This window comes from Glycine soja, chromosome 14 (genome assembly GCF_004193775.1).
Source record: "Glycine soja cultivar W05 chromosome 14, ASM419377v2, whole genome shotgun sequence".
NCBI classification, from domain to species: domain Eukaryota; kingdom Viridiplantae; phylum Streptophyta; class Magnoliopsida; order Fabales; family Fabaceae; genus Glycine; species Glycine soja.
Genome location: NC_041015.1, coordinates 8,315,513 through 8,333,139, shown reverse-complemented (window position 1 = coordinate 8,333,139; position 17,627 = coordinate 8,315,513). Strand labels below are relative to the sequence as shown.

The 17,627-nt window shown below is 34.2% G+C and overlaps 1 protein-coding gene across 1 annotated transcript; it reads left to right on the top strand.

The window, feature by feature from the left end:
- The first annotated feature begins 1,450 nt into the window (after positions 1-1,450).
- Positions 1,451-17,514, top strand: LOC114385198 (pre-mRNA-processing protein 40A-like). Its single transcript, XM_028345218.1, has 28 exons — positions 1,451-1,523; positions 2,627-2,675; positions 3,040-3,403; positions 3,512-3,697; positions 5,705-5,772; positions 5,923-5,992; positions 6,946-6,998; positions 7,112-7,169; positions 7,262-7,632; positions 7,720-7,783; positions 8,590-8,688; positions 8,792-8,860; positions 8,958-9,035; positions 9,180-9,266; positions 9,338-9,372; positions 9,472-9,577; positions 11,722-11,802; positions 11,894-11,986; positions 12,048-12,101; positions 12,181-12,297; positions 12,377-12,475; positions 12,986-13,033; positions 13,123-13,215; positions 13,680-13,787; positions 13,878-13,942; positions 14,053-14,155; positions 16,640-16,939; positions 17,042-17,514. The coding sequence occupies exons 3-28, from the start codon at positions 3,050-3,052 to the stop codon at positions 17,174-17,176; spliced, it is 2,994 nt and encodes a 997-aa protein (XP_028201019.1). The 5' UTR covers positions 1,451-1,523; positions 2,627-2,675; positions 3,040-3,049; the 3' UTR covers positions 17,177-17,514.
- Positions 17,515-17,627: the final 113 nt, after the last annotated feature.

Sequence of the window (17,627 nt, the reverse complement as noted above, 5' to 3'; positions counted from 1 at the left end):
AAAACTAACTGCTAAATAAATATTTTTAAAGATATTTTCAATAAATATTTTTAAAGATATTTTCAATATAGCATTTATTACTCTTTGAAATTTTATGTCTATTGTATAACATAGATGTATCAATTATTTTTCTACTATGTTTTTTAGTTTATTTTAATACTACTAACTAATTTTACTATTTTTTTTAATTAATGAGCATAATAAAAAAAATATCAATAGCACATAAATTTAACTACAAAAGTACATACAAAGTAACTAAAAAATTGTACTATAATTTTATCTAATTTTTTTTATTTTTCTTTATTTGTATATTTTTTCCTTAAAAAATAAAAAATTATAAAATTTAATTTATTAAATAATTAATTTTAAAACCAATTAAAAAATTATATAATATAATATTTATATTTTATAATATTTTTAATAAAAAAAAAACAAAAAGGAGAGAGAAAGTTGCAAGTAGTGTATATTGGAAATTAAATTCTAAAGTAGTGTAGATTGAAAAAAAGTAGGAGAGAGAAAATATTTACGAAAGAAAACCTATATTTTATTGATTAAGGAAAAAAACTTATAATTCTACTTTAACTTTATCCGGTTTAAATCTTGTGAGACTTTTTTTTTTAAATGGTTGATTAATTTTTTTTAAAAAAATAAATAAATAAATAGGGTCCTGTGTCCGATTGTGTTTTTTTTTTTACTCAAAACTCTGGACATATTAGTTTCAATCTAAATATAAGGGTACTTTAAGTTGGAATTGAGATATGAAATAATTTGAAAGATTAAAAGTGAGAAATTTAGTAGAAATTTGATAAAATTATAAGATATAACAAAGTTTTTTTAACAACAAATATTAAGGTTTGACAAAAAAATTAAAATAATATATATATATATATATATATATATATATATTAAAAAATAATTTAAAAAATATATTACATAAGTACTAAATGAATAGGAACAATAAATTACAAATACATAATAATAATAATAATAATTAGTCATAATCTATTATTAACGTTTGGATATATTTGTTGTATTTTTTTATATTTTCAAGATTAAATTTTATATTTTCATCTTTTAGATACGTATTTGTCAACCGATGGGAAGAAGAAAAGAAATAAAAAATATATTAAGATAAATATGTTCCTAAACTGATAATTCACTCCCATTCACAGTTATGTCAATAACAATCCACTCGACCATGAGTAACATATAGGCTATTTTATTAACTGTATGAACTAATTAAAGTTAACAGTTAAGGCATAATATATCTATAATATTTTTTACACTCTTTAGAGACCAAATGACACATTAAAGAATAAAATTAATTATCATGGCATTCGTCTTTCCCAATTTGTTTTACTCTATGCCGTGGTTCTTTTCCGGGTTTGTTTTGTGTCATGTGCTGCTGCAAGCCCTCTTAAACCCTATCACGCTGGGTTTCGATTAGAAATCACAACCAACGAAATTTCTGTCAATTCAGCGACCAATAACTTCTTCCACCTCTGCTTCCTCTCCGCGCCACAGTAAGTTGTTCATCCCAATTTATCGTGAATTCTCTAATTGCCCGCAAAATTGATTCATTAGGTGAAATTAATGTATTTAGGTTTGCAACGGCTTGCTTAGGTTAAGTTTCTCGTGGAATTGGAAAATCCAGGAATTGAAGAACTTATGTGATGTATTTCTAATTCTCTCTCTCTCCCTCTCTCTCTCCTTTCCCTTTAAATGAATTATATCTGTTCGCTGTTTTCGATTAGGATTTGATAGATTGAAGATACAAAACAAATTGCCCAGCGTGATTAAGCTGTGCGAAGTGGTTAGTTAGGGACCCTAAAAAAAATTGAGGTTTGTTTTTATAAAATTCCAGGGTCAGTTGATGGGAATTTGATATGCTTTTGCATGCTGCAACGTTCCCGTCGATATACTTTAACAGTGGTTGTGCACTTGTTATTTTGTTTGCTGTTGTCATTATTATTACATGCAGTAAGATGTCGTACTTTTTTATTCTGTGGCAAATGTTAGTTTGTTAGAATGTTAGTTTTGTTAGTAGAGGGGATCAAACTTGCGACTTTTCTTCTCTTCCCTTCTCCCTTAACCATTCAACCTACCTTATATTCCGCAAATGTCGGTCCACATTTTTTAGTTTTTTTTTTGTAAGATAAGGAGAATGAGAGCAATTAGTTTATAGCATAGCACTATTACACAACGGAAACTGATACTGGAGAGTGTGCAGTTATAGTGCATGAGTAGAGGTTGAAGGGTAAAATGAGCCCAAAAATATGAATAACTAATTCTGTTTTCTGTAATGGCTGCCTTCAGTCATCCTTTTTTCTTTTCTCTTTTATTGATATAGTAAATACTTAGAATGCTAGCAACTATGAACAATTTTCAGTATGTGTATACATATATTATTTTTTTACCCTAATGACCATCTGCTCTTTATGGAACTAGGAAGCGAAGGTATAACTCTGTAAAATGCTATGCTGTCTCAAAATATTCATTTTGTGTACAAACTTTTTTTTTTTTTACCATGAATTACAAATACATTATAATTTAGCAATGTAATAAGTCATCAAGATGCAATTGTTTTTTTGTGCCACTGACTGATGCATCCATTTATAATTTTCAGGAACTGTTTGTGTTAAATGGCCAATAATTCTCAACCCTCCAGCATGCAGGTAACTTATTTCTTTCTCAATACTAACCAAGAATCTTGTTACAAGGCAATATTTGTCTAGTAACTTGCTTTGATTGTGTATAGTAACATACACATACCTGCTTTGATTATGAGAATATTAAATGGTGATATTCAGTGTCTTAATATTTGGCTTCTTTTGCTTCCTTTTTGAGTTAATTAACTCTGTCCTGGTTTTCCACTGAACATGATGCTTTTTAATTTTCGTTTTTTTTTCCTGTGTAACTCTCTCTCCATGTGTCTGTGTGTGTGTGGTTGTTGGGTCCTCTGTTTTGGTTATCCTCATTTATTCAAATGATTTTTTACTTCTTCATGTTATTAACTACAATTTCTTGCTGTTGAATTAGAATATATCGTATGACCTTTCATCTGCAGTTTCGGCCAGTCACTCAAGCTCAGCAAGGGCAACCATTTGTTCCAATGAATTCACAACAATTTGGGCCTGCAGGACATGCTATTCCTTCTTCAAATGCGGGGATGCCTGTCATTCAAGGTCAGCAATTGCAGTATTCTCAACCAATGCAGCAGTTGACTCAGAGACCAATGCAGCCTGGTCATCCTGCTCCTTCATCACAAGCTATACCTATGCAATATATTCAGACAAACCGGCCACTGACATCCATTCCACCACATTCACAGCAAAATGTTCCCCCTTTAAGCAATCATATGCCTGGCTTGGCTGTTTCAGTAGCAGCTCCTCATTCTTCATATGTATGAGCTGCCTTAGTTTTTTGAGCTTTGCTGTTGTAGTTGATTACTAGATTTCTCTTGACTTGTTTAGTACCTTCTACACTCTAACATCATTGTACACATTTTCAGTTCACACTATCTTATGGTCAGCAGCAAGATAATGCAAATGCATTGGCTCAATACCAGCATCCACCTCAAATGTTTGCTCCTCCTTCTGGTCAACCTTGGCCATCCTCTGCATCTCAGAGTGCTGTGGCTGTTACATCTGTGCAGCCGGCTGGGGTGCAATCATCTGGTGCTACATCGACTGATGCGGTAAGTGTTCTATCCATACTTATTTTTTAATGCATATTACTGATTTTATGTTAATTATTTATAAATTTCCACTTCAAAGTTCAAATACTTTTGTTTATACAGGCTGTAAATAGAGCTTGTTTGGAATTCCTATGGTGGAGTTCTCTTTTCTTATGTTTTGTTTTTTGTTTTTTGTATTTTAATTGTTATTTGTATGATAATGGCATCAATACTTTCCAATAAGATGCTAATTCTCTTGTCATAGTGTTATTATTATATTATGTTTTCTCCCTATAGATGTGTGCTAAGCAGTCAATCCTAGATAGTGGTGTGGAGTGGCCACCCCCAAAAACGCTATAGTGGGATGGCTGCTATTGCAAATTCTAGAAAACAATATACAAAATTTATAATTTTATATCTTACACATATAAATGCTGAAAAATATAAAAATACACAATTAAATAGTAAAAAATAAGAGGTCTCAGAGATTGAGAATATAATTGCAAAAAGAGCTGAGAAGAATGGTTAAAAACTGAGAAGTGGGAAGCTAAAAAGGGGAACAGATAAGTGCTGAATGTTCACGTAAAAAAGGGGAAGTTGTTGTGGGAAGACAAAGGACTTAATAGGGGCAATTTGGTAAAAAGCTTAAATGTTACTGAACGTTCACGTAAAACAGGGGAACTTAAAGTAGGAAAACAAAAGTCTTAATAGGGGTAATTTGGTAAAAGGCTTAAATGGGAAAATGGAAAGGATGTCAACCAGAATTAATACAGGGGCAAAAATTAAAATAAAAAAAAACCGAAAAAGGTTCTCTGAAAAAAAGAGAAAGAAAACGAAATGTTAAAACAGGGGCGAATTCGATTTGCTTAGGTGTGGACAAGATATAACCCAGAAATTGAAATCGAGGCTGCTTACGCATGCGGCCACTGCAATTTTGCTCCAAAATGTGGTGGCACTCGCACCTGCCGCTCCAGCCCCACACCAACTAAAAGTGTCGCGCATGTTCCAAATTGTTGACTGCTCTCCGCTTGCCTACGTTGTGTATCTCACTTTTAAAGAAAAAAAAAGCGTTAGAGATATTTTATTCAGTGCATTGTTTCTGTACGTTCCTTGATTTTATGGAGGTTAAGCAAATCTGCTAATGTGTTCCTTATTTCATTCCTCTAGAGTCTTGATTGTCCAAATATAACAGCGGATGGATTAGATGCTATTTGCCTATTTGTAATTAATCTTTTAATTAGACACATGAGGAAATATATTAAGTTATGTTGCATAAATTTGGTGGTATGGTAGAATTCCACAATTACAACACTGATTTTATTTAGTAAAGGCTCATCCAGATTCCAGAGCATAAAGCTCCTACAGGCTACAGCATGTCATACTGGAGACTTTCTGCCTGAAACATCAAAATATTACATGCATTAATATCTGCCTCCCTATTTCCTAACTTCTATACTGTACAAAACACCCTAAAAGCTGCCATATTCTCTTAACAATAAGTGCCTCATAGCAGTTGTTGCACTCTACATTATGAAAGTTACTGTCCAAATAATTTCCATACTCCTAATAATAACAGCCTCATGGCAGTTATTGCACTCTGCATTCTGAAAATGATTCATAATAAATAACTGCCATACTCCTAACAGTAACTGTCTCATGGCAGTTATTGCTCTCTTTTCCCATGCCTGGAGTAAACTCTCCAAATGGGTGGTCTGTCTGAACTTGCATTCTCTGCTTGCCTTTCATTTTCTGCTGTGTCTGAGCCTGGGTATCCGTCATGGGATGTTATTGTAAAAGAATTGTGACTTTTTTTGTTATGATATCATTTGAAGCAGATTCCTTGAGAGTAGCTAATTGAATCTCAGTAGCTCATGAAGTTTTTGATAATGCCTTACGTTAAATGTGATTCAATGAATTACATTTTTTCTGTTAATAAATAATAATATATTCTTCTGTTATATTATGATTTCTGACAATTTTGAGCTTATATTATTACAATTCTCAGTGGTTTACTCTGATAAATTTTAGGTAATCAATGCTACTAACCAGCAATCCTTATCTGATTGGCAAGAGCACACTTCTGCTGATGGGAGAAGGTATTGGTTAACTCAGCTTTGCCAGCAAGCACTAAATATCTTATATATTTGTTATTAACTATTTGTGAAAATAATCTAATTATTTTGTGCTTTTATAATTCACATTTTTTAGAATCATAATCAAAGTTCTTGTTTTCTCAAATTAACCAGATATTATTACAACAAGAGGACAAGGCAATCTAGTTGGGAGAAACCTTTAGAATTGATGTCTCCTATAGAGGTGAGTTGTTTTGATAATTTGTTGCTGTTCATGTGAATGCTTCTTTTTATTATCTGTTGGACATTCTTGGAAAGCGTAATGCAGTCAATCAAACTGGTATCTTATATGGATGTTGATCATTTCTACAATGTTTTCAATGATCATAGAAGGTTTATGGCACGAATGTCCTTTTATGTGCATGTGCTTCCACTGATTTGTAGATATCATGGCAAGTCAGGAGAAATTTTAACAACTGCTCTATATGGTCAATGTGAAGGCAGGGTAGCACTTTCTCAAGGCAGGCAACAGTTTGCTATTTACAATCTTATTTTTTTTTTAAAACATAAAATGTGAGATTGGTGTATAGTTGTGGTTCTGCAATACCATTAATTGATGGTTGGCCGGCAACACCCTTCACATCCCCTTCCTTCAGCAATTTTGTAGGATGGTCCTTATGGGGTGTGTATGTGTGATATCAATTGTCTCTTTTGTAAGTTTCTTTGCTGTTTTTGTGCGCGTGCACACTCTCACACACACACACACAAGATATATGGTGGTGTGATTGTGTGTGTCTATATATATATATATATATATATATATATATATATATATATATATTATCTTGCTTTCCTTTTCTCTCTTAATCTCTCTGTTTCTTTACCCCCTTCCCCTTTTACAATCTTGTGGTGGCTTATACATTGCAGTGGGGTATGGTTACATATTTATGTATAGGAGCATACAAATTCTTCTTTATTGTATAATTTCTTGTAATTTGTGTTAGCTGTGGCAATATTATCATATAACAATTAAATCTTCAGGGATGTTTTCTTCTTTCCTTTATTTGGTTCTTCCTTACCTATAGTTTCTTGCAGCAGCATGTGGTTTATTAGTATAACCTTGATATGATGATGATCTTTATTGGGTGGTATACTTTTAGAATTTTCAAATCCCACTAATTCTGCTGGATGTGACAGAGAGCTGATGCATCAACTGTTTGGAAGGAATTCACTTCTTCCGAAGGAAGAAAGTGCGTTTTCTTTCCTATTATATATTGCACCCTTTTCTATATACCCTTTTTGTGTCATTAATTTGTAATAATTCATGTAATGTTTTATGTTTTGGCTGTATGACTTCTTGCAGGTATTATTATAACAAGGTTACTCAGCAATCAACATGGTCAATACCAGAGGAACTTAAGGTTTGTTATTAATGATTATATTTGTATTTGTTTTTAATTTTCTTCATATCAGCATTTGTGTTCTTACCCCAAATTGCAATATTTCCATTCAGTTGGCTCGTGAGCAGGCACAGAATGCTGCAAACCAGGGAATGCAGTCAGAAACAAGTGATACATGCAATGCTGTAGTCTCCTCCACAGAAACACCAACACCAACAGCAGCTAATGCAGCTAGCTTGAACACTTCCTTGACATCAAATGGGCTTGCTTCCAGCCCGTCTTCTGTCACACCAATTGCAGCAACTGATTCTCAACGGTTGGTTTCTGGATTATCTGGGACCTCTGTTTCCCATTCTATGGCTACCCCAAGCACCACAGGGGTAGAACCAAGCACTGTGGTAACTACGAGTGCTGCACCTACAATAGTTGCCGGAAGCTCTGGACTAGCTGAGAATTCACCTCAACAACCCAAAATGCCACCCGTGTATAAAACTATGTTCTGCACGTTCATTGGTTTTTTTTGCTCTCGTAGTTTTCAATACTGACTTGTGTATTGAAAATTTACCTGCAGTGTTGAAAATCAAGCATCTCAAGATTTTGCTTCTGCAAATGGATCTTCTCTTCAAGATATCGAGGTAATTTTTATAATTGATAATTGATAGCTTTTTTATCATTAATTTGCTTGTACAGATTCTTAGACTCTTGAGAGTTGTATGGTATTCAGTGCTGGCTTGATTTCCTTCTCAATTTTTTGTTTGTTTTAAAATTGTTTCCTAAAATAATTTTATGCTGCTCAGCTATCAATTCCTCATCTAATTGAAAATATTTCCAAAACAAGTGTTTTTTTAAAAAGCAAAAACACCTGACAGACGTTTTCTCATTCTCCTATTTTGTGGTCCTAGCTCGAGGATGTGTGTCATCTAGAGTGGTGCTGCATGTGGTGAGGCACAGGCTTGGTGTGCATGCCTGTTTTCTTTGTTTTAAAAACTAAAAACAGTCTTTGCAGCGACGAAGATGAGAAGTTGTTGAACCTCGAAAGTGTTAGAGGGGTGGAATGGAAGGTCATTCACAGGCTTGATTAATAGACTTTAATGAAGCACGAGTGAAAATGAAAATAATTGAAGGGTTTTCATGGCATGGGTTTGGGTCGGGTCACATGACCCGACCTTTTTTTCTTCTGTTTTTACTTATTTCTCCTCCTTTTTCTGCGAGACACCACAACAGCCATGGTCGCCATAGGTGAGGCAGCTGCCATGGCCCGCCATGTGAAACCTGCTATGCCACTGCCATAATATGGCGGCCTATCTGTTTTCCGCCATGGCTGCTATTTAACAACACTAGTCACAATTGAGAATAGAAACTCCAAAAAGACACTCATTAATTTGTTATCCAATTATGAATCTTTATTTAATTTACATATTTTTTCTTTCAACTCTTTCAGGAAGCCAAAAGACCATTGCCTGTGGTTGGAAAAAATAATGTGACTCCACCTGAAGAGAAAACCAATGACGATGAAACCTTGGTATATGCAAATAAACTGGTAAGAATTCATGTCATAGAAATTCTCCTTTATTAAAACACTTTGAAGGTTTCTTTTCCTTTTGTATCATTATATATAATGCCACATTAAATTGCTCTTTTAGGAAGCAAAAAATGCATTTAAAGCGCTTTTGGAATCTGTGAGTGTTCAGTCTGATTGGACATGGGAACAGGTAGATGATGTAACTTCAATTTTTTCTACTGTTTTTTTGGTGGTGTGTGTGTGTGTGTGCTGGAAATGCTAACTATTATTTTTTAATTGTTATTCAGGCAATGAGAGAAATTATCAATGACAAAAGATATAATGCACTAAAAACTCTTGGTGAGCGAAAACAGGCTTTTAATGAGGTGAGAAACAGGCCTCACAGAGCAAATTGTATGCTTACCTTAAAGTGGATACTGATGTTTGCATCAACTAATTCTAATTGGGTATCATTTTCTAATGATCCTGTGTGACTTTGTAACATTGAATCAATTTAATCTTTCATTCAGTATTTGGGCCAAAGGAAGAAGCTGGAGGCTGAAGAGAGGCGCATGAAGCAGAAAAGAGCCCGTGAAGAATTCACAAAGATGTTGGAGGTATGTTAATTAGAATACCTGATTAATTTGTGCTTTTATTAGTTAAGTCTTTATTCACATTATCTTTTCAGGAGTGCAAGGAACTTACATCATCCATGAGGTGGAGGTATGTCTCTTCTTGTTTGGTTAACAATTTGTTTTAGTTGGTCTCCTTAGTTGAAATAATCCATCTTAAAATTTATAATTAATTGTTTACTGTAATCAGCAAAGCTATTAGTATGTTTGAAAATGATGAACGATTCAATGCTGTTGAAAGACCAAGGGACCGAGAAGATTTATTTGAAAGCTACATGGTGGAACTTGAGAGGAAGGTGATAATTTGTTACATTCTGCTTGCTAATGAACCTTTGCAATCATGACATACCATTTAAGTGTATATCCTGTGCCCCAGAAAGCTTCATAAACCTTTTGTTTAGATTTGTGGATTTTCTTTACATGTAAATTTTGGGAAGAATCTTGTTTTTATTTGGTGGGTAGTGAGCCTAGTGGCAGGTAAGTGGATGTTAGTAACATTGTAGCATTTTACATTTTGGTTTGTGTATGTCTTCATACAATCAAGGGAAGGAGTTGAATTGTATAATTGGCTTGAGTAAAATATATATTGAAATGCTTAACTTAGTCCAGCATTCCAGCTTGCATCTCTCCATCTTATTCTAGATCCATTATTTTTTGTAAGAAAATGCAATTTAAGGGACTTGTGGTTTTTGTAATTTGTTCGTAGACTTTTCAGTGCAGGTGGGCTGATATTTGACTGCCTTTTCTCAGGAACTGACTTTGTGTGCAATATTGTGGTTGCTTTATTTTTCTGGTTGTTACATTGCAGGACACTAAATTTATTAAATATATCATTATTGTAATTAACATTATGGTTGAAGTTGAACTACTTAATGTAATTCATGTGAGAAGAAACTAGCAATAAAATGAAGGGAAACATGGATGGTAGAAACTAATAATCAGAACTGAAATATCACTATTATTTTCTGTTCACTCATTCATTCTACACTAGTGAACATAGATTCAAGATACAGAGGGATTGTAGTTACATCTCATAAATAGAGCTAGACTATTTGAGGTGACTATCCCGTCCTTTCTAAAACCTTGTTTAATTTCTGTATACCTCAATCTCTAAACTCGAATCCCTTTCCCTCCTCTTTAATGCCTTCCTGCATATTGTACTCTCCCTTGCTTTCCATTTCCCTTTCTCTGTAAGTTAGGTTGTTGCAATCCAAAGCCCTATTCTTTCCCTTCCTCACTAGTCCTCACTGCCCAGGGCTTCTATTATATGATTTCCCCCTGCTTCTCCTAAATCTCATCGTAATACACCCCTTACATAGTGGTAGGGATTTATCAATAGAGTTTTATTAATTACTATAAATGAAACTTTCACTATTGTCACCTTTGTTGACATCTTTAATACAACCACTCTCAATAGCTCGATAGATCTGGTGGAATAACTGTCAGCTAGAAATACAGGGATCTTAATTTTGTCAATTACTAAAATGCTAGATTATTGTGGCTATAGATGGGGAAAATAATAGCTATTTTGATCTGAAATCAAGTACATTGTTGACTATTGAAAAGTGGTTATATGTTGGAAACTTTTCTTTGATAACATTACAAACAAATAGTGCACTTGTTTATTTAAAGCTATGATTAAATGTCCAAAAGTGTTTCTACTATATCAAGCGAACAACGAGTCGATGACTGAACATTGTTGGCTCAACTAGATTTCCATCCTCAAATTATATAAGCCTCATTCACAAAGCTAGAGTAGTTTAAACACCATTGATAAGTGACATTCATACACTGAAGTCCAAGCCCATTGGCTAAATAAAATTAGAACTTAAACAAAATGGCAAAAAAGCAGATGCTCTCTGATATACTGAATGTAATTTCCTTAATGTTTTGGAGTCCAAATTGCATGCTGAAATGCTTGATTGACACCATTCTTTCTGGAGTTGGGTGTTGGAAAGTTGTTTGTAGCTCTAACTTCTGTTTGAAATTTGTCTTCCCCTCTAATTTATGTGGTCAGAGTGTGAACTTTTTGTTTTTTTGATAAGCAAAGTTTGAATTAAGTGCAAGGAGAAGAATCATATTACCTCTTTCTAGTTTAAACTTGCTATTTGGAACTATGAACAGATTTTAGGGGAGGGTTGATGAGCCTTCCACTGTTGATTGTTTTTAAATCTGGGGTGGATATCCATCTATTCCCGGAAGTCTAGGGTGTATGCTTATAATGCTGATTCATGGTTTGCTTAATCTGAAATATTGTGTTCTATTCGTTCCAAAGAATGCACAGCAGGCAATTGGCACCTGGCAGTGGGGAGAATTTAGAATAAAATATAATGAGTCGGTGACACGTTAACTCATCTTGAGCAGCTAAAATTTGTAATAGATGTATGTCAAATTTTATTTCATGACATTCTTACTGTTATCCTTTCTGTGCAAAATTTAGGAAAAGGAAAATGCTGCAGAGGAACACCGCCAGAATATAGCAGAATATAGAAAATTTCTGGAGTCCTGTGACTATGTGAAGGTAATTTTTTTTAAAAAAAAATGAAGTGCATTTAAGTCATTATGGTTGCTGTCCTTGAAACTTTTCCCTAACTATTTGCATTTCATTTTAGGTGAATAGCCCTTGGCGAAAAATCCAAGATCGGTTAGAGGATGATGATAGATACTTGCGACTTGAAAAAATTGACCGCTTGCTAGTTTTCCAGGTATATTTTCTTTTAGTTGGTCATTTATGATGGATCTATGAGCTGAGATTGACTTTGGCAGGACTATATTCGGGACTTGGAGAAAGAAGAAGAGGAACAAAAAAGAATACAGAAGGTAGAACCAAAGTGTATGATTATTGGTTATGACTTAGTCAATATTGTTGTGTGTATTTGCACTTATGACTATGATATAGGATCGAATTCGTCGGGGTGAAAGGAAAAACCGTGATGCATTTCGCAAGTTGCTTGGAGAACATGTTTCTGCTGGAATTCTTACTGCTAAAACTCAATGGCGAGAATATTGCTTGAAGGTAATAAAACTTTGGATTGGTTACAATGAAAGCAGGAATAATATGGAAAGAGAAATAAGTTGTGTTTTCTACTTTGTAGGTTAGGGATTTACCTCAATATCAAGCTGTTGCGTCAAATACCTCTGGTTCCACTCCAAAAGATTTGTTTGAGGATGTTGCTGAGGATCTTGAAAAACAGGTGATCAAATTTCTTTCTAGTAATTTCTTTCAAATGTTGATGATGAGTTTGTTATAGATGTGTATTGCTGTTGGGAACTAGATGGATATTGTTGTGGTCTAATGTTATTGGGCTGCTGGATTACTGTTATTCGAAGAAATCTTTCACTAGGCAACATCTCTATCCGTGGTGAAACCCTCTTTTGACTACCTCCTACTAGTTTAGTTGATTTTTTCCAAGGATTTGGGCATGGCGATTGGAAAAAAGTAATTTCTGTCGAGTTATATTTTTGTTGAGTTCAATTGATTTAAAATAACTCCAAGAAAATAAGATTGCTTTAATATTTTAAATTTAATGTCATGATTGAATATTTCTTTGATTACCTTATTTTAGGTAATGAAGTACTAAATTTTAGTATTTTGATATCTATTTTGAGTAATATCATCCTGGAGTATTATAGTGGTTCCCTTTTTTTTGGTGGAGATTGTTGCTGAATTATCAATTTTTAACATGATTTTTTTTTTTTGACAGTATCATGAAGACAAGACGCTCATAAAAGATACAGTTAAGTCAGGCAAGGTAGGCATCACAAAGATCTTCATTGCATTTTATCTAGTGTGTTTGATGACAAACTCTGCTTACCCAAGCCTCCCGTCTCATCCAAGCAGATCACTGTAGTGACTACATCAGTATTTGAGGAGTTTAAGGTCGCTGTCTTGGAAGGAGCTGCATGCCAAACAATATCTGAGATCAATTTGAAGGTAATGACTTTAATTCATTAGCCATGTCTTTATTTCAGTTGTAATGTTTCATTTGATTTCATTTCTTGCTCTTAAAATATAAATTATGTAATGTATGGGAGTAGTTATTCAAATAACTGTCTGTAACATAAGCTTCAACTTGTTTTTTGTTCATTTTGAATATAATTACACCAGGCTTTTTTGCATTTTATTGAGATTATGAGAGAATTAAATCTATTGTAAAATATAAGATCTGTAGATATCACTGTTGAGTTTGTAACTTCAATTTAAGATTCATTTTCTCATTTTAACAATTGTTATATTTGTCTCCTTATGATATTGATTAACTTCAATAATATTGAGTCACTTGTGCATGTTGGATCAAATCTCTATTTAATAGTTGTTAACCGGATGACCTATTTAATGTTGTTTATGCCTTTGCAACATGGATTATCAGACTTCGGTATTTTGCTTCTCTTTTGTAGCTTATATTCGAAGAGTTGTTAGAGAGAGCTAAGGAGAAGGAGGAGAAAGAAGCCAAGAAGCGCCAACGCCTTGCTGATGACTTTACTAACCTGTTATATACATTCAAGGTAAACTAAGATTCTATCAGTATTGATATATCTTTCACATTGTATGGCTAAATAAATTGATATTAAGCATCATATTTTTTATTTTTGTAGGATATTACAACTTCCTCAAAATGGGAGGATTGCAAGTCACTTTTTGAGGAGACTCAAGAGTACAGGTATATTTATTATTTTTTGTTTTATTTACCTAGAGCAATTGTTCCATGCAGTGTGTCCATGATGGAAGAATTTTTGCTTGAATGTTTTTCCATCCTGTACTGCCCTATAGGTCAATTGGAGACGAAAGCTATAGTAGAGAAATTTTTGAGGAATACATCACATACTTGAAGGAAAAAGCTAAAGAGAAGGATCGCAAGCGTGAAGAGGAAAAGGTTCATAATTTTATTTGTCAGTTTTTGGTTTCATAACAGTAACATCTATACATGTTTTGATGTTTTTTCTGAGACAATCTGGTTTCCTAAGCCTTTGCACTGTGTAATGATCTGGTTTAGTCATTGAAATGGCTCTTATATTTTTTGCATTTTTGATTTTAGGTGAGATATTGAATAACATGTCCTCTTTTAGGAGATGGTTTTAAAGAAGTCTAGTGAATAGGGAGAGGCTTTTAGGGAGAAAAGAGAACTCGACCAAATGCACTGCAAGAACCACCAGAATCACCAGTTTTATAAGCATTTGGATACAAACAGCCTTGCGTGTAGTTTATCGAAGCAGAGTTCAACACTTGTGCTTCTTTGTTGTAGCGCATGAGTCGAGTTTCATGTTCGTAGAGTAACGCTTCAATCTCTGCGATGGACAGAGTTTGCTTTTTGTTTTCGATAACAGAAACCACTGACGCATAATCCGAGGCTGTCCTTCAAGTAGCGCGTCAACATATTCCTCGTGACGAACAGGAACACCAACACCAGCAAGTTCATCCACAAACCCTTTGATTTTTCTCAAGTACTCTTCAATTGTTTTGCCGTTCAAGAGTAACTGCTCTCATGGCAGTGTGGAGCTGTCATGCTCGAGTTTTCGTGTGAAGGCTAAAATGCTCATGAATTTTATCCCAAACCTGATAGGAATGATCTGAACCAAGAACACGCGACAATACTAATTTATAAAGAGTTAATTGCAGCCATACCAGGAGCATTTCATCTTGGACCTCCCAGGCTTCATAATCAGGGTTGATACGATCAGCAACACGATCATCCTCCGTGAGATAACGAGGAGGAATAATCGGATTAACCACGAAACGTTGCAATCTGTGTGACTTAATAATCGGTTTAACGTGTTGACGCCAGTGAAGATAGTTGGAATCATCAAGTTTTTCAGCCACAAAATTGGGAAATGATTGAGGAACTGAACTGGAAGGAGTGGAAGCCATGAACACAGAACACTGGACCTTGCGAAGGAACTAGGAATTTGAAAAAATGGCTCTAGATACCATGTTGAATAAACTGAGAGAGAGAAGAAAGAGAAAACTTGTTGAACAAAAAGGCGGGTTTTATTGATTATCCAAGTTAATTACAGAAGGTTACAAAAGAGGTATATATAGACCTCTGTTCTGTTATTGTAACAGATTGTAACTAACTAACAGAATCTAACAAACTCTAAGATAGGTGCTGTTAGCAAAAGCTAACAGCCCTTACAATTAGTTTACAGAACTGTTTTCATAGTTGACTGACACATAATCTAAGATATTCCTATGTCTGTACACTTTTCCAGTTCCTGCCTTACTAGGTTGGGTTCTAACTAGGGGTGGGAATAGGCTAGGCCAGGCCAGGCTTTGAAAGGCTTGAGCCTAGCCTACGATGAATCTTTGAGGCCTGAGTCCGGCCTATAGCCTATCAAAGACTTTTATTTTGGCTCGGCCTGGCCTGATAGCTTTCTTCACAATAAATATTTAATATTTTATGGAGTAGGAACGTAATAGGAAAGTTAAAAAAAAAAAAAAAAGTCAATCAGAATAATGAGAAATATAAAAGGGCACATGACTCACACCTAAATTGTAATTAAAGTCCTTGATTATAGGAATAGAAGTTATGGAGCAGTAATGTGTAATCAAAGTCTGATAGTTTTAAAAAAAAATTAATTGTATCCAAAAAATAATATTATATATTGGTACCCAAAAAATAATATATATATATAGGCCGGCCTATCAGACTTTTTAATAAGTCTAAGCCTGGTCTATTTAATTTAATAGGCTTTTAAAAAAGTCTGAGTCTAACCTTTTAATTAAATAGACCAGTTCAGGCCAGACTTTATGTAGGCCAGGTCGTAGGCTCCTGTAGGCAGGTCTGGCCTATTCCCACCCCTGGTTCTAACGGTACATGACCCAAACAATAATGGCTACTAGCTTGCATTAGGTTCATTTCCCTGAAAATATCTTCAGGTTGCTTTTGGAACTAGACAAATTTAAGCTTCATGAAGTTTCTGCTACATGTTTTAATTAGTAGATATGTTTATAAAAGTTTCCCTACAGATAGTGGTTTCACTGTTTCACTTTATGAATAGATGAGATTAAATATATTCTGATTTATTGTTTGAGTTCTGTTCTTTATGTTTATCATTATAACTATTGGCTTTTAGGCCAGACAAAGATGCCATTTAACCATTGATCTTCAACTATATTCTTTATTTCTTTACACCTGTGTACTTGGGTTGCCCTTGGTTTTTCTGTACCAATTTTCTACTTATCAGAAGCTTAGAAGATTGCAGTTTTAGAGAATCATGTGAATTTCTTTTTGTGAAATTTTTGTTTCCTTTCCGCTTATAACAAATTGAACTTAGTGGAGAACTGCATTGACATTCGTTATTATTTGTAGTTCAGTGTTGCGTTAGGAATAACATTTAAAATTGTAAATAATTGTTTGCAGGCTAAAAAGGAGAAAGAAAGAGAAGAGAAACGGAAGGAGAAGGAAAAAAAAGAAAAGGATAGAGAACGTGAAAAAGATAAGTCTAAGGAACGTAATAAGAAGGATGAAACAGATAGTGATAATCAAGACATGGCTGACAGCCATGGTTACAAAGAGGAGAAGAAAAAAGAAAAGGATAAAGAAAGGAAACATCGGAAAAGGCATCAGAGCAGTATAGATGATGTGGATTCTGAAAAGGAAGAGAAGGAAGAATCTAAAAAATCACGAAGGCATGGCAGTGAACGCAAGAAGTCTCGGAAGGTATGAATGAAAATTTCCCATTTTTATTTAGTTTAAGTCTTAGTTATATTCTTTTATGCTTCAGAATAGGCATCTGAAATATGTGGGACTATAATCTTGCAGCATGCAAACTCTCCTGAATCAGACAATGAAAACCGGCATAGAAGACACAAGAGGGACCACTGGGATGGTTCCAGGAAAACTGGGGGGCATGAGGAACTTGAAGACGGGGAGCTCGGGGATGATGCTGAGAACTAGTTGTTCTTTCCTAACCTTTTTGCAGTTATGAGATAAAGAACTTCACCTGCATCTTTTGGAGAATACTGACTTTATTTAAGTACATTTAATTGTTAATTCTCTGGCCTCTGGGCACATCTATGAATTTTGCCCTCAAATGTAAAGAAATCTTTTGGTTCTCGTTATAGTTCTGACAATTTTTATGACCGCTTAATTTTATACCAAGAGTGCTGAGTACTGCAAATCCAAATTTAAACTGTGTATCATAAACTTTCGTTTGTATGCTCAATGTCTGCAGATGATTTGTGAATAAATGCTGAATCATTAGAGATCGTATAAATATATTTATTCTGACAACATTATTACCGGAAGATTGTGTTTTTTTTTACGAGCTTGAGCAGCTGAAATCTTTTGACCGGAAGAATTAAAATCTATAGTTCATCATGGTAGACATTTAACGCAGACGTTTTAG

What these genes read in the sequence shown, in the direction of transcription:
- LOC114385198 (XM_028345218.1), top strand. Translation starts at nt 3,050, where the DNA reads ATGACCTTTCATCTGCAGTTTCGGCCAGTCACTCAAGCTCAGCAAGGG. An exon ending in ACATCATCCATGAGGTGGAG is followed by an intron (nt 9,373 to 9,471) that starts GTATGTCTCTTC and finishes TACTGTAATCAG; the next exon opens with CAAAGCTATTAGTATGTTTG. An exon ending in GGCGAGAATATTGCTTGAAG is followed by an intron (nt 12,298 to 12,376) that starts GTAATAAAACTT and finishes TCTACTTTGTAG; the next exon opens with GTTAGGGATTTACCTCAATA.